Source organism: Rhinolophus ferrumequinum, chromosome 4 (genome assembly GCF_004115265.2).
Source record: "Rhinolophus ferrumequinum isolate MPI-CBG mRhiFer1 chromosome 4, mRhiFer1_v1.p, whole genome shotgun sequence".
Classification (NCBI taxonomy): domain Eukaryota; kingdom Metazoa; phylum Chordata; class Mammalia; order Chiroptera; family Rhinolophidae; genus Rhinolophus; species Rhinolophus ferrumequinum.
In genome coordinates this window covers 40,587,924-40,605,726 of record NC_046287.1, presented here as the reverse complement: position 1 = coordinate 40,605,726, position 17,803 = coordinate 40,587,924, and the positions used below count along the sequence as shown (strand labels likewise).

General features: G+C 35.1%; 1 protein-coding gene across 2 annotated transcripts in view; it reads right to left on the bottom strand.

Moving 5' to 3' along the window:
* Positions 1–17,803, bottom strand: part of GPC6 (glypican 6) — a 1,028,052-nt gene that overhangs the window by 502,925 nt on the left and 507,324 nt on the right. For both annotated transcript variants that reach the window (XM_033104888.1, XM_033104889.1), the window contains exon 3: positions 12,514–12,905. In XM_033104888.1, coding sequence (XP_032960779.1) covers positions 12,514–12,905 — 392 coding nt within the window. The remainder of the gene's footprint in view (positions 1–12,513; positions 12,906–17,803) is intronic.

Genomic DNA, 17,803 nt, shown 5'->3' with positions numbered 1-17,803 from the left:
GGCCATGTGAAACATGGCTAGTCCAAAACTGATATCTGCTGTAAATGCAAAATCCACATCGAAATTTGAGGACTTACGACACGAACAATTGAATACCACATTAATAATTTTTGTTTTGAGTACATATTTAAAGGGCAATATTTTGAATATACTGGGTTCAGCAAAATTTATTGTTAAAATTAGTTTCCCTTGTTTCTTTGAATTTTAATGTGCTTACAGAAAAGTTTAAATTACATAGGTCATTACCATCATATTTCTATTGGACAACACTGCCCAATGCCAGGCTGCTGTATTTAGAGACAAAAGCCTGAACTGTGAGAAGCAGTGTGGATTCACAGCCTGGGCTCCTTAAAGCTCAATCCCAGGTTCCTTATCTAACAAATGAGATAAAAATCATACCTATCTCATAGGTTTATTGTATGGATTCAATGACAATCTGTGCAAAGTACTTAGTATAAGTGGCTGGCAGGTACCCAATCACTGCTAGCTGCCCTGTACATTAGACAGGAAGAGAATCTGATAATAGTGATGGTGTTATGACGACACTGATAAGAAAAGTTCTGGATCTGTGCTTGCCAAGGTCTATTTCAGCGGGAGTGAACTTCTAGCTGTGTACCTTATAAAGACGTTCTTTAGGACACTAAAGGGAAGAAGAGTTCTTATCTGATCCCAACATCAGGAATAGTAGTTTGTTTCTTAGCCATTGGTTTGCTTTTATTTGAGTAAATGATGTTTACCTTATAGTGATGGCTAATAGGAAGCTTAAAGGAAGGTTTGTAAATCCAATTGTAAACTGAGGAGTTAACCACGAGTGAGGTTCCCTGACTATGTTTTTTAAACATAGTTACTACTTGCATATTAAATATTTAGGATATTATAAACTTCCAAAAATATAATCTTTTTATTTTTATCATTTTTTCCTGAATGGCCCTATTTGTTTTTCACTTTTAGGTACTTAGAAACATTTCTCCATTATGTTAAAAAGAGCCAACAATTGTGGCAGAGGGGAACTAATATCAATTTCAGAATCAGAGCAACACCGGGGGTGATCAGACCTGTTTCAAACTGTAATGTGGATAGTCAAGGTAAAACAAGCTCAGTCTAAACATTATTTAACTAGCTTATTCTTTGCCATCAGAACACACGCCCAGGGTAGTCATTATCCAAGAAATTGTAGAAATTCACATTTTTATGTCAATTCTCCTCATTTTAGAACATTATTTGAAAACTTGAATTCATGCCAAATAAAAGATGGTTGTGGGCCAGTTAGGACTCAAGTACACCAGTTTGCAGTTTGGCTGACATCCAGATTTTTGGCCCAATGGGAACTATTGTCCAAGGAGTTCTAATAAGCATTTTTCCATCAGCCTTATTCCTACCTCCACTTTTTGTCTATACCCTTTTTTATCCCTTTAAAAATAATTCTGCTTCTAGTTAATGTAACTGGAGTATACATAAATCAATCAAGAAATTTAAATAGTTTAATACATGATAAGGGAATCAGAGAACTCCCATTTATGCTGGCATTCAGGTGCAAAAAGGGTTAAACTAAACCTGACTACATACACACGTGCACACACACAACTGCTTAAGACAGTTGTTTACTTCTCTTAGTAAGACTGTCCAGGGGGTGGTTATTTGTGAAAGATCCCCAGATGTACTGGCAGCAAACAAATACCAAGTTGTAAAAGAAATATTTAAGAAATAAGAGTAATTTTTTAAAAAATGTTATTGGTGTGGAAAATACTTATAATGTTAAAGCGAAAAAGTAAAATTTGACATTAAGCATTTCACATGATTTAAGAACATATAATATGAAAACATATTAGAGGTAGTAAAAGACTAGAAACACAAAGTTTTCACATAAGTTACTTATGGGTAACAAAAATTTAGGCTCTTCTGTGTTTTTGCCATTCTTCTCTTTGTGGATGAGCACACATTAATTTTATACTAAGAAACAGATATGTGAAAGTGCATAAAATTATTTTTCTGACCATCAAGAGAAAATAAATATCCAGGTAATTTAAGCTAGAGTGGCAATTTTTATTTAAACTTTTTTTTTTTTTTTTTTTTAATTTGAAGGGGGAGAAAATATCCATTTGGCTTGAATGACTCATAAGATTATCTCATTTCCCAATTCCCTTTGTCCCATAATCACAACACAAGTGAAAAAGGATAAAATGATCAAGGGAGAGAACTTGGATATTTGGAAGTTAAAGGTTTTACAAATTATTAAACAATTGGTACATCAGACTGTTACTGGAAAAAAGCTATTACTTTAACACACACAGACACACACACACACATACACAGACACACGTCAGAACAAACAAACAAACAAAAAGCCCTATACAAATCAGAAATACTTTCAGTCTAAATTCTATCTGCCATCTTAGCCAAAATGTTAGGGTTCTTTTTACTCCATTTCAAAACAAATATTTTGATATCTTATGGAAATAGTGCCATAAATATTTTATATAGTTATGATCTTTCTACAAATGCAGCAAGATATCACAAGGTTCGTTTTTCAATAACATGCTTTATTGAAAGCACAGTTGAATTCTCTTTGGCCTAGCCTCTAATTTGAGCAGCAAAACCTAAGAAGTAAGGAATGAGGACCTCTGCTAAGTTCTTGGTTCTTTGTTATTTTTAAAATCACCATAAAATCTTTTATTTTTTACAAAATGCTATCCATCCATTTTCGTTGAAAAACAGTGAAATAAATGTTACTTTACATCTAGATATATTGTTAGCAAGAGGATGTGTTTTTAGAAAGTCAAAAGCAAATGAGGAAAGTTTTAACACCCATTATTTGTAAACGCATATATTTCTTTATGGAGAGAACCATATTTCTACAAACTATGAGAATAAAATGCAGAATAATAACATCTCCATAATTAATATGTTTATAAAAGCTTTAAATGTTCAATGAATGAACTTTTTCAATTGCCAAAATCCTACAGAAATTGAACACAGAAAATTTCGCCTTGCTAGCTTCTATGAACTGAAGAAGATAAAATTTCCATATAAAATCCTGCTATCTGCTGAGTATTAAATATGACAGAGGAATTTTTTACATGCAGCACACTCTTTCAAGGGTGAAAATGCATTTTCAAAAATCAGTTTATGCCAACCGCTTAAGTGTCAACTGATGTTAGCTTGAAATATCTATTGATTTAGGCCACAGTTTTACTTACATCTGAATGTCAAAGTCACCATTATCCTATTACTGACACTCTGAACTGTCCATTTTCACTCGTGGCAATCCAATTTAGACACAAGAAAATGCAGAGTTTTGATACTATGTGGGATGATTACTATTTTCTAAGCATCTGGGATTGATCCATTGTGTTTGTGGTGAATATCACTCATCGAGATGAAGAGGTAAAATGCATACATGTGAAGGGGAATAACCCTTGCTTGTAATCACAAAGATAACAATGGAGAAAATCTATGGTATGTAATAATATACCCCCTCCATCTTTCTTATAATCAAATATCTGTATGACCTATACCTCATATAAAAAAAAAACACAACATGTCATACTCTCTACCTAAGTCCTGCTTCAATATGTCAGCACTATTAATGCGATATATCTGTCAAGCTTTATTAAAATTCTTTTTGATGTATATCTTGGCTCATAAACCTCTACAGTGTACTGATATTGCCTCAGGGAATGTCCTTGTAATACTGAATATCTGAAGATGGGACAATAAAAGAAAAATCCTCCAAACTTGCAAGTTCAGCCTATGATATCACACAGCCTGCATAGTCTCCTGTCAGCACTCTGAACATGCTTTTGCATGTGTAAGTAATTACAGCATGACTATTGTTCAAAGCTTGTTTCACGGAACCTTCTGGTAGGAAAATGCGTTCAGAGATAAATATCCATGAACAGAGTCAGCGTTGACACTGGGATAAACTGTCAGGTCCGTTTTCATTTATGAAGCCATTTTAGAAGCAGCATTCTTTGAGTTACAACACTAGAGTTTTATCCTTGGGCCTTTTTTATTTGTGGTATACCTTAATTGGCACATTTCACCAGTGGATGTTCCCTATTAGTAACAAACATATCTGCTTGTATCACACATTTCCCATGGCCTCAGAAGAGTTTGTGCACTTGTGGGGCACAGGCCAAACAGTAGACATGCCAGTCAAATTGGGTTTAGGAGAGACCCTCATGGTTGTAAGCATAGAGAATGTACCCCAGGTACATTCTAGGCTAGGGCAGGATGGCACAAAAAGGGGTAAAGGGAAACTGCATACAACAATGAGAAAGTTCAAACACACCAGTAGAATCAAGCAAAATATATTTATTATTTTCCTATTCTTAGCATTGTTCTAGAATATGGTACTCTCAGACTATCCGTTTGAGGCTCAAATGATCTGGACAGGCTTTGGCTGATTATGTGATTTTTCCCAGTATGTCATGACCTGATACCTGAACCTACAGAGGATAACTCAATGCAACTCACACCATAGGAAGACTCACTAGGCAAGTTCAATAACATTCAAGGATGAGTCTGCTGATGGTGTCTTGGATGGACACTGGGATAAACTGCCAGGTACGTTTTCCTTTCCATTTTAGAAGCAGCATTGGACAATGTGAAATTGCCCTTAGGATTTTTACAAAACACTTTCAATTTTTGAACTTAACTTGTTGTAGAACTGTAACGGGGGCTCGTATTTGGACACCAGTCCATGGACCATCATTTGTCCAGTCTGTTCTAGAATGCATAGGGGCAAAAGAGTTGACTTCTCAACCAATTAAAACTACTCTAGTCAAACTGCTTTGGCTAGGTAGTGACTTTTTAACGGTCAAATCCAAAGGTCTCTGCCCCTTCCACTTGACTATCTGTCACATTTGATGCTGTTGATGATCCTATTTCTTGAGATTCTCTCTCCTTTTACTTTCAGGTTGATATGCTTTTCTGGTTCTGGTCATTTGTCTTCCTTTTCTGTATCCTCTTTAAATATTTATACTCCCTCATGTTTTATCTCCTTCTATTCTCTCTTTTCTCTAGCTAAATGTTACCATCCTTTGCTAACAAACATTTATATGTTAGTGATTCTCAATCCAGTTAACAGTGAGACGACTGTTACTGAATGGGAGAACTGTGCTAGATGCTGGGGATACAACCAGAGTAGACTATATATATAGTCACAAGACATATATATCTATAGATCCATATAGATATAGACCTATATATCTATAGATATAGTGGGGGTGCCAAGAAAAGGTATCCACATGACTTGTATTCATTTTTTATAATCGGTATATACCGAGTATCACAATTTTAATATAGTTTTTTTCCTTTCTTAAAATATGTAGACATTTTTGGGCACTTTCCACTCTGCTTTACCTGTTTTGTCACAGGGCTCATCACTGCTCATATGCAATTACAATAGTTTTCCATCACGGTACCTGACATCAGTCTCTCCCACTCCAGTTTATCATGCCCATGGACGATCTTTTTAAGTGAAAATCTGATCACATGCTTGTCTTTTGAAAAACCTTGGCTGTTAACCCTTGCCTATGCAAAGTCCCCAAATCACTTAACTTGAAATATAAGACCTAAATACCATGATCGAAATCCTGACCTCATCTCCAAAAAAAACCATGACTTTTCATGATTTGCGCCTTTGCACTTGCTGGGCCCCTGGCAAGAAGCCCTACATCTTTTCTCCCTCAGTAAGGCCCTAGTCATTTTTTAGTCTAAGTCTGACTATTATTCTCAGGTGCCTTTTCCAATTTCATAAGGTCAAGGGACATATGTATTTGTCTTGAGTCACGCAGTATTTTATACACCCCTCTACCTTTATCTGATTATTTGCAACACACTTGAATTTTTGGACAGACTGTAATTTCCTCAAGGAAAATGTTACTCATTGTTATTTTCTGTTTCTTATAGAAAAATGACTGGTAGATAGTAGGTGCTGAGCACACGTTTGTCCCTCAAAAGTACTGGAGAGCCTCTAACCACAGAAATATACATATTGTTAATTATACAGGCAAATAAACATTCAGGAAATTATTAGTGAAATTGTTTTTATTCAAGGCTTCAGTTTAGGTCTGCTACCTTATCTCTTGCTATTCATTGCTTTGTACTTCATGCCTCTGGGATACCATAAGCTTCTAGTTCCCTGCACACATCATTTGGTTTCACACCTCTCTGCTTCTGTTCTGTTGTTGCCTATGCCAGAAGAATCCCTCACTGAGCGAGGTACCCTCAGCATCTGCCCGATGCCCACACATCCTTCAACCCACAAATCAGGCTTCTAGAACCCTGAAAGTTTCCTTGCATCCCAATATTAAGCTTGGTACCTCTACTTTATGTTACCCAAACACTTACTGCACAGTTCTCTCATTATATATTGATATTTGTTTCTGCCTCTCCTCAATCAGTATTTGCAAGTACTTTAACTTAGTCTTTGTATCTCAAGAATTTACCGATAGTACTTGACATATAAAACACACTGAAAAAATGTTTGTTCATGAAAACTCAGCTAACTCTTCAAAATAGCTCTACGTTTACAAGAATCCACATTTGGGTCAAATGAATATTGGGTTATTATAACCATTCCATCTCAGTTTTAGGGGAGAGGCATGTACCTGCTAGGTACAGTATACTCACGCTGAGGTTCCCAAATATTTTCTAGCTATGTTGCAGTTAGTCATAGTCAAGGAAACTCCTAACTTCTCCTTTCAATATGAATACAACTTCAAAATTAAATTCAGTGGGAAGGAAGGTGCTCATTTTAATGGAATTCCAATAGATAGCATACTTTGAAAGGAAAATAGCCTAATTTCGGTATAGGTATTAGATACAGACACAAGCCACAAAATGAACAAGAAGAGAGGATCTACAGATAGCTTGTAATGTATTAAAAATAAATGGATTCATTTTCCTTACATTTACCCTCTTTTTATAACTCAACCATTTTCTATATTTATATACCTGAGCTACATACATTAGCAATGGAACATAAAATTAATAGAAATATTTAATTGTTTTAATCAAAATAATCAAATTGTTTTCATCAAAATGGGACCCTCTCTCTTACTTCTCTAAACTCATCTGTAAAACACCACATACTATTCTTGAAGGGAAATGTTATTTTCTTCTTCTGACATGTGGACTTTATTATAATTTTGTGATTTCCAGTGGTTATCATCGCACCTGGACCATAGTAAAATTCATACATTTTCAATGAATTATATTAATAAGCTATTTCTGTTGTTAGTGCTCTTAGTATTATTATCATTTTGTTACTACTTTGATCATGAAATTATTTATTTATTGACTGCAAAGTACTTTCCAAATATAACATAATGTTCAAACCACTATCATAAAGCAGCAAGCATATATTATTTATGCTGACTTAAAAGTTGTAAACATAGAAGCATTATTGATAATTTCAAAAGGCTTACCTATTCTTCCTAACACTATATTATGAGGTAACCTACACTGAATAATCATCAATTACAGAAGAGAATAAATTAACCACAGAAGATCTACAGAAAGGTTTCATTCACCTAAGGCATTTTTGTGTCCTTTTCATTTTTGGATGACTCCATAAAAATCAACTCCAATCAAAAGATCACCACTGAAGGAACAAAACAAATAATTCAGGTGATATCTATGACAGGTGGTCTTTGTATATTAAATTCTTTGCCCAAAGCAAATAGCTAGATAGAATACAAATTCTCTTGTAAATTATATCCATGTAAATTCTTCAGAATGTTTTTCCATTCTGATCAGAGAATGCTCTGAATGAATGTATTTCATAGACTTCATTTTATCAAACTTGATAAGTTTTTTTCAGCCTTATAGGCCATCAACCACCTTTATTAAAAATTGACTCTCTGTTTATTGCTTTCCAGGCACACATTGCTAACATAAGGCTGTTTACCTGGGTGTATGAACCATTTAAGAGGTTCTTCATTCAAAAACAATAGTCTGTGTAGCAGACAAAGGCACATATCTATTGATAAAAATATTCTGGTCTTACTAATGACTTTCTTTTCAAAGTCATGACACACGAGGAAGACAGATTTTAGATAAATAAAAAGATAGATAGATAGATAGATAGATAGATAGATAGATAGATAGATAGATGCATGACAGTATATGGCAGTAGTCCAAGTTCTATAGATCCCAGCTCTACTAACTACCGAATTTGTCTGGAATGAATGAATTAATGAAATGACTTGCATTACTGATGTGGCTTCTATCAACACAATTTACATTTTTTACTCCAGAGATCACTTTGATTAAAGCAGAAAGATACGAAAGACATGTCTTCTCTGTTTAAATGACATTAAGATGAACCAGTGAAGAAACCAAACCCATTTCCTCATTTGCCTTCATGATGAGTGCTTGAAGTTTAATCTAAGCAGACAACCTGTTAATATCTCTGTATGCAGTCCTGTTTCTGTGTTCTTCAGTGTCTGACAAGCCCTTAGGGGGATTGCTGGCATCCATGTTTCTTCTCACTAATGAGTATATGTAAGGGGGTGAGTGTAGTAATTTAATAAAGGAACAATGCTAAAAAATAGTCTGGATCCTTTCTCTCAAGGCTAGTATAGTATAAAAACTTGTTTTTATCTTCACTTTAGAGCTTTGCCTTCCCTGCCTACCGATATTATTCAGCACGATATGTAATATGGAAAGAGAATTGTTAACAAATCCATAAACAATGGCAAATCTGACAAATAACTGAGAGCAGCTCAGGAATTTGATCACATCTGCACGGATGAAAAAGAATCATCAATGAACAATGGTAAAGTCTTACTTCACTATAATCTTTTTCATTTAAAAAAATCTTAAACACACATACACACATACACACAAGCATCACAGAGCTTAAAAAACAGTATGTTATCAGAAACGTTGAAAATCCCTGTAGATCCTTCCTTTAAATACCCACCAAACCTAATCCCCAGAGGTAACTACCACTTGATGTTTCTGTTTATAATTTTTAAAAAAAATTCTCCAGTTTTATGGCATATATTTTTATTCCTAAATAATGTATTGCTTAATTTTGCATTTTTGAATTTTATATAAATAGTTTGTATTCTTTGGTGATTTGATTTTTCTCTTCTCAAATGAGGTTTCTGTGATTCATCCATGAGTGTGGCTATAATTCACTTATTTTCAATGCTCCATAGTATTTCATGGAGTGAAGATATCACCATTTATGCAGATGGGGCATTTACAATATTTCTATTTTTTATGTTATTGTAAACAATGAAGCTATGAACATTCTTCTGCACGTTTATCTGTATACACATGAAACAGTTTCTCCAAGTGTAGAATTTCAGTTTTAGGATATGCACTTCTTCAACGATACAGGTATTATTGAATCGTTATCCAAAGCGAACACATCAATTTATACCTCCACTGGCAAAGTATGACTTATTGAATCACCATATCTTGTCAATACTGGACACAGTCAAAAACAGTCATTCACACGGGAAATGAATCCTGGCTAAATTACCAGATATTTACTCCAGAATCACATAACACTTCTAAGAATCAGATCTCCAGTTACAGTTACTGAAAATTAACTTGATCTATTCAGAGCTTAGAAAAAGACAATGTTTGTATATATGAGATGGCAAGAATAGGTTTAAAAAATAATTGTGTTCATGCCTACAAATTAGTTCTCCATTTTTCTGGTAAGAAAATTCCCTATAATGTTGTGTCAAAACATTTGTGTCTAACTGCTGTGTTTTGCTGAAGAGATAAATTTTCTAGTCAAAACAACTAATTAGAAGCTATTAATGATGCCTTCTAAGACTTAAGAAGCCATTTCAAGAGAAGAGAGAAATTGAAGCAAAAAATATACCCCCAAACCAAGAATGCAGGAGATAAGTCAGTTTGTTGATGTTCATTTGGGAGTTTTGCCTTGCATTCCTTAACTCTTCTGCAATCATTCCGCCAACCCTAAATCACTCAATTAACAGATCATAGGGAGACTTTAGATTTATGAAGGGCTTAAACCTCAAATACCATTCCTGCTTCCCTATGTATATATTTAGTCCTTGTAATATTTTATTCTTATTGCAAAAAAATAGTTTGCGTGCTGATATCATCAGTACCCGAATAGCCCTAGTAGATCTATTTCTGGCTTAGTCAGCTACAGACCATTTGGTAATCATAAGATGAGAAAGTTTCTTGGTAAAATATTTAAATCCTTGATCATAAATTACTTGAGAAAAAAAAATTGCTCAGTTTCTTTTAAACCAAGTCTATATATTCACATCTATGTATCATCTATCTATCTATCTATCTATCTATCTATCTATCTATCTATCTATCTATCTATCTATTCATCTATCTGTCTGTCTACCTATCATCTTACCTACCAGATTACCAGATGGTGGTGCCCAGATTTCAGCATGGGATTTATTATTTGAGTAGATTAATGTTAATAAAACTCAAGTCAGACAAGCCAATATCTACATTGAACAGTGAACATTCGATGGCTACATTACCACAAATTACATAGCAAACCCACAGCAGCTGCTCTGCAAATAATGTTGGTTATGAAGGAATCAGGGCAAACATGATGTCGGTGTTTCAGAGGATATCCCTCACATCTGGAAAAAAATTAGAGCTCATACTCCACATACTCATCATGGTTGGTCCACGATGTCAACCTATCCCATGAAGAGTAGAATTCTAGATTTTTGTAGACAAAAACCTCCCACTGAGACAGTCAGGGAATGAATGACAAAGGGGAGGTGCCATTGCCAAGCAGTTGTTAATGCCATCTTCTGAGAAAAAGGAGAATCAGGGGTAACCTTCCCTGCGGCTTTTCAGAGAATTTGCTAGAAAATATTCTCTTATCTCACTGGAACTGCCCCAGACCAAAATATACGCCCAACATTAAACATTATTTACACTCAGGCAGAATCAATATAAACAATCAGGATGTTTGTTGCATATACCAATCCATGTTTTGAATTTCTCACATCATGTTTCTCAAAGCTGGCCATGCATTTCATTCTTTAACAAAAACAAAGGCTTCAATTCCACATCTCTGTGACTAAATTTTTTTTTAAACAAAATCTATCTACTCAAGAATATATGGACTACATATTTATATTTTTATAATAATCTGTACTTTACAGACTTTCTCAGATGATCATATTTCCTCTTGTTAGTCCACATGGACAATTCCTTCTCAGCCACTTTTAGGGCTCTATTTTTTAGTCTAGAACATTGTTGATTTTCGATAAAAAAGCACTGTTCTTATAATGAGAGATATATGTCCTTTATGTCATTAAATCCCTGTTAGAGACTTCTTGTAAATAATCTTTCCATATGCTAAAATAGATGTTTTAAGAACTGATAATTTATAAATGGATCATTATGAATTTTAAAAATAGTGTCATAGAGAACATTTTTAAGAGTATACATGAACTTTATGCCAACATGTAACTATTAAGGAGCTCAAAGTAGAACATAAAAACAAAAACAAAAGACATGGCAGGATACAACCCATACTTACGAGAAATGTGTGGCTCTTTGACACAGCCCTGCAGTAAGAAAGTTGTGTTTGGCAATAATCTTTGTATAAATATGAATTTCTTTGTGTGATATAAAACCAGATTCCTACTACGTATTTTTTTACTTTACCTCTTAAAGTAATCATTTGTAAGTTTATTTGTTGGACGGACCTCACAATGGGCAAGCTGATCTCCTATGAACAGTTGAGTATCAAGGAGGAATTTTAACAAAGGCATATAAACTCTACACAGGAAATAATCAATGTTTAAAGACAGCAATGAAGAAATACACCTTGAATTGAAGGTTTAGAGACATATTCAAGGAAAGGCACAGATGTGTACTAATTACTTATCTTTCTCATAGACTTAACACAATATGTGGCATAGAATTACAAAGCTAATGGATAAGAAAATGAATTCTCAGCCAGAATTTATAACTTGTATTCCTTAGTCTTCTCTAATTCACTTTTACAGGTGCCAGAGAAGGTTCTTCCCTCACGATTAAGGAATTTGGTCACTTTGACAAGGGTAATAAAAAGGAAGGAATGGCAGGTAAACTGGTCTTCTAAACAACTTGTCTCCACTTGCAGTCCTCTTGAAGACTGTCACTTGGTGTCTTACTAGAGGATTATAACCTCTGGATAGACTGTTTCATGAGTATTTATCCTCCTCAAAACTCTGATCAGAAATGCCAAGTGGTCATAGTTACAAGACACTTGTTTTCATACCACTCCCAATAAAAGCTTTTCTGCTGTACTGCTGATAAATATTGACATTATGTTCCAAATCACATGGAACGGTTTGAAATCCTGTCTTCTCTCACACAGAGCAAGGAAAAAAAAATCAGAATTAAGCTTTGACATTTAGCTTATTTCTCTAAGAGCAAGGAACACTGCAAATTGGAATTTTCACCTTGACTTTTTTTTAAAACATTTGTTTTATAAGCAGAGTAAAAGTGGAAGACCAATTAGAAAGATAGCAGATTTTCAATTACCTTGGAAACTCGGTTTGCAACTTCTCTGCCCACCGTCAGCCCTTGGACAAATGTCCTGGCAGCAATGAAGGCGCGGGTGACCTGAATTTTCAATTTCCGGGGTACATCTCCAAATGGCTTCAGTTGGTCTGTGTATTTGCTCACACATTCCAAGTAATCCTCGCTAAAGTGATACTGCGGGTTTATCAGCTGAAACATCCGCTCCAGGAGCCGAGCCCAGAAGTCATTGAGCATTTCCTCCAAATTCACATTGCCTCCAGTATAATATCTTTTCAGCTCTGTGAAGAGATCCTGGAACACTTCTGAATTCTGCATGTACAGCATCCCATAGGTCCGTACAAACATATCATTTAGTGACTTTTCTGCATTCTCCAAGAGCTCTCGGAAAAATTCTGCAAATGAAACAAGAAAGCAGTCATATAGTAAGATCTAGAAAGTCCCGGGCATCTACTTACCTTAAAAATAACTGCTGCTAATGATCATTTTCATTGAAACAAAATGTACCCTGTGATTAAGGTATAAATAAACTGATAATAATAATATTTTAAATGAAAGTTTCCGTACATTGATAATCTCCTCTGAGTCGAAGAAAACATGCGATTTCTATTCAAAAGGACATCCATTATTATTAGATTACCACTTATTATTCCTCCAAAGTTCCTCAATTCTCTTTTCATTTATCGTTAAATTTTAGAAAATCCTACAGTTTGATATAAAGTCAAAACAAAATATGTTGCAAAGTATTGTCGTTAACATAATAGTACATGTATACAAATAAAAACATTTACTCCATCCTATTTACAAATCTGTTCTAACACTAAACTCAATTAAATTGCTTTTATTTGGAATAGTTCATAAATAGAATACTCAAATTACTGTAATATTTTAGACTTTTTGTAGTTGATATATATAGCAATCAATTATCAGTGTTGAGAGATTCATAATGCAATTAGATTTACTTAATACCAAAAGCATAATAAACATAATTTAGTTTGCCATAATGAATCAAAAGTTATGAAGTACCTTGCATTATCATTATAAACAAACTATTATTTTAAAGCATTTGAATAAAATATAGGCAATTGGGATTTCTGGTTAATCGGTTCTAAATGAAAAGCATATACCAAGAAATGAACTCTTCTGTCCTGCAACAGCACTTGAGTGTTACTGGGATCACATATGGGATATAAATAAATACATAAATAAGAAATTACTGTCACTGGGCATTATTAGCCTCATTGGACCTCCTGTTAGGCTCCCTCAAGAAGTAGTTCATGTGTTTAAGACAACTATCAATGTGCACAAACAAACCTGGGTAGAATAAGGTCAAGTTTTATCCCATATGGAGAATATGATTTGGGATGGAGAAAAGTATAAGGAAGGAAAGAAAGTGCTTCTGAGTTTACAAATCCAAGTTCCCAACAAGAGAGTGCCCTTTCTTTTGCCTCTCATCGTTCCATTTTATTCTCTGAAGCTATGTCCCCTCTCATCTAATAAAGGGATGAATCAAGTCCTACACACCTCAAGAAATCTAAGTAGGAAAAAAAAATACTCTCTTCTTTTTGGAGCCCTGGGGAGCGGGAAAGATGAGATCCTGAGACACAGAAAGGAAAAAGCTATGAACTCTCCAGGATTCCATGGAAGCTACACCTCATTTCTGCTTTATTGAAGTTGCCTGAAAAAGACTTGATTTAGCTACTTCAGTTCTGAATAATATAGTATTAAACCATTGTCTTGATATGGTGTCTATGATAATGATGATTATTTTATATTTGTTATGGAATAAAACCAGAGCACCAAAGCTAAAAAAGGACTCTGTTTACATGTTTGAGACAGTGACACACCCAATCTTACTGTGAAAGAAATTCTATTGGTACAGTGACAGGGATTATCTAAGTCCTGTTTATAAAGCCTGTGTGATCTTGTCCAAGGCACCAAATATTTCTTATTTTAATTTTCCCCAAATGTAAAATTAGGCTAAATATTGTTAAACCTCTCTAGTGTTCAAGGATTCAGAAAGAAAAAACAGTGGTGAAGCAAATAGGGCACATTTTTCAAAATTGTCAAAGGATCAATAAAAGTATTTATATATCTTTTCTATATGTTCATGTGATTTATAATTTTATGACATCAGGAGCATTTCAGAATTTTTTCAGAAATATTAGTCATCTTGTTTGTTCTAAAATAGAAACCATATCAAATTATTAATATTAATACCAAAGTATAAAATTATACTATTAAAACATTGCATTGCTGAAACCAAAAATAAAAACAGCTTGACCTTGTTGATATAGGAGCAGGATAAAAGGTGCTATAGGTTGTGGAAATAAAGTAGAAGAGAATGGGGAAAAAATACTGAATTGAAAAATACTAATAAAACGAGACTAGAAAGTGGATTCTAATCATGAGATCAGGACAGCATATTCATTTATCTTCTTTTTGAGGTTAATTATTTTGTTAGGCTCACAAATTAAAGCTTAGTTTATTGAATAGAGAGTACTGCCTGCAGCAATGAATAGTTAGTAATCAATAATGCGGTCTGGATTTGCAAAGAGCTAAAACAAACAAAAAAAAGGAAAATAAAGAAAAATAACAATAACAACACATCTTCTGGTTCTTACTGCTCTCCAAAGACTTGAGGTATAAGTGCTTCTCGGTAGGAATGAAGATTTTATTTATTTATTTTTTCTTTTATTGAAGGTAACATTCCTTAGGTTTTTGCCCTTCCTGACATGGGGAATATAAAGTATTGGACTGATGCCCACTTTGAATTTGAATGGTTAAAATCAGATTGCTCACTCACTGTGTCTTATGGTTTGTTTCCTTATGCCTAAATTAATATTCATCATTAAATATAGAAATCAAGTTATTATATTTTAATGAATATGACTCGAGAAGCATTTCATTAGATTTCAAGCTTAAATTTGTGTCTAAGGGTGTGTCACTGTCTCAGAAGTTTGCTATTAGCTTCACTGGTCCTCAAAAGTCAAGTTATTATTCCTTGTTCAAAATTATTATATGGTTTAGTGATCTCAGGGTCTATGCTAATATTTGGTACTGAAAGACACTAATGCATTAAGTGATGATGACAAATGTTGCTACCTTAAGGTACATTGATCTTAGATCTTATAAAAGATAAGAATTCAAGGTACTGAGGCAAAACTAACGTCCTCAAAAACAAGTATGCTCATTTCAGTTTTAGCGTGCCCATAGACTCAGACTTCCACCTTTTGAAGGTTGACTCTTTGAACAAAGTATTTTATGCTTGGATGAAAATTGTTGCCCAGCAAACCAAACAAGATGGATATTTGGAAGACAGTTATCGGACCCGTTTTGCTGATGAAGTGTGATGCCTATAAAGCACAGAGAACAAAATTGAAGAGCAATATAAAGAAAAACTATCTCAATCTAACCCTTTGTTGAATCGGAGAGGGCAAATCTCACATTGGATGAAGCTTGCAGTCAACAAAAATTCTCATCTTCCAGAAATGCTTCGCAGAAAAAAGTTTTTGCTTTTTTTTCTTCCATAATCAGCAAATGTTATAGCTTAGAGCTCAGTTATGCTTCATAGATGCACAAAATAATTCTTTCCAGCCAGTATTAGCCTCTGGGAGGATTTTATTCATCTAGAGGGGAGATCTGGATGCAAACATCTGTTGGCTGCAGGGCACACTGCTTCAAGGGGGAGAATCATCTTGTAGATAAAAACCACCACTGTTTCAAAAGCAAAAAGAAACTGCATGCTGCCTGATCACTGGGAGAGGTCTCTTAAGGGGCAAAAAATCCACTCCTAGGAGCCACAAGGTGCCCTAGGGCATCACAGAAAGGCTTCAAATGATGCCTCTAAATGAATGGATCAAAATGTAAGGTGCTTGCAGGGCCTTAGGGAGGTGAGAGCAAGAGGGGAAGAGCAGTCTAGAGTGTCTCTAGGAATTCGCAGTGAATAAAGAAACAGCAAAAGCTTTGACCAATTAACCTGGAAAAGTCTCATTAATACTAGTGTACTCGAAGATAAACATACTCTGTGGTGGATTGAGTATGGAGACTGAATTAAACACTACATAGCATTTACCTAGAAATTGTAGCACTTTCTAATTCTATTCTCATGTTCTCCAAAATACTTCTTACTGAAACCTTGTTTAAAACTAACATTTCAGGATCATGGTGTAAATCTATGTAATCACAGAACCCAAAGAATGAAAAGCTCTGGGCACTGGTCAGTGGAGGTTATACCTATACATGATTACAGGTAGCACTCGTTCTATCGGGGGGACACAGGAGTCCTAAAACACAGTACCACATATTTGTGTTGAGTACATTTCTCTCCTATCTGTTTCATTCTACTCTTCCCTTTAAAAAGGCATGCTAAATCAGTTCAGTCCACCCAGGACCCAAGCCTGGGCTAAGGAAAGACCTGGAGGAGCTGGCATGAAGGGTAGAAGGGTTAAGAAAGCTGATATCCTGTAAGGAATATGATTCATAGACACAATAAAGCTACCACCCTGCCTCCCTAGGCCTTTTTCAAGGTTACGTGAGTAGGAGCATCCTTCCTCATTCTGCACACATCCGCCAACTTGCAGGTATATCTTTTGATACGATTTCTCCTTTCAAAAGTCTTCTTGCTTACATGATAACCTGATATGACTACAGAAAAATGCTGAGTTAATGAGCAGCATTGATGAAGGAAGAACCACAGTACCATTTACTCTCTTCTGTGTTAAGACTTTGAGGGTGAGAAAACACAGTCCCTGAATGGCCTGTCTCTTCTCACTCCCAGGCACGAGGCCTTGTAAGCAGTGAAGATTGCTGTTGCTCAGGGAGTCCTTGCCACATAAAGTGATACCCTTGGCAAGTCATAGCACATGTAGTATTTTACAGTTGAATGCTAGTCATCTACACCAGGGTCTCAGCCTCAGCATTCCTGACATTTTGATGTAAAAATCTTTGTCGTGAGGGGCTGTCCTGTGTATTTTACCATATTAAGTAGCGTCCCTAGCCTCCACTTCCTAGATGCCAATAACAAATCTTTTCCCCAACAGTCATGACTAAAAACGTCTCCAGACATTATCAAATGTCCCCCGGGGGGTGGGGGGGGTGGGAATCACTCTGATTCCACCCACTGAGAGCCACCCTTCTACTGATAAATTCCAGAGGCCTACAAATAGGACATCAAAAACACTCTGAGAAAAGGCCAGCACATTTCTGGACCTCACTGACCCCACAATTCATTTATGAGATAAATTTGAGGAGCTGTACTTTATCTTTCTTTTTGCTTATTTGGTTTGCTTGT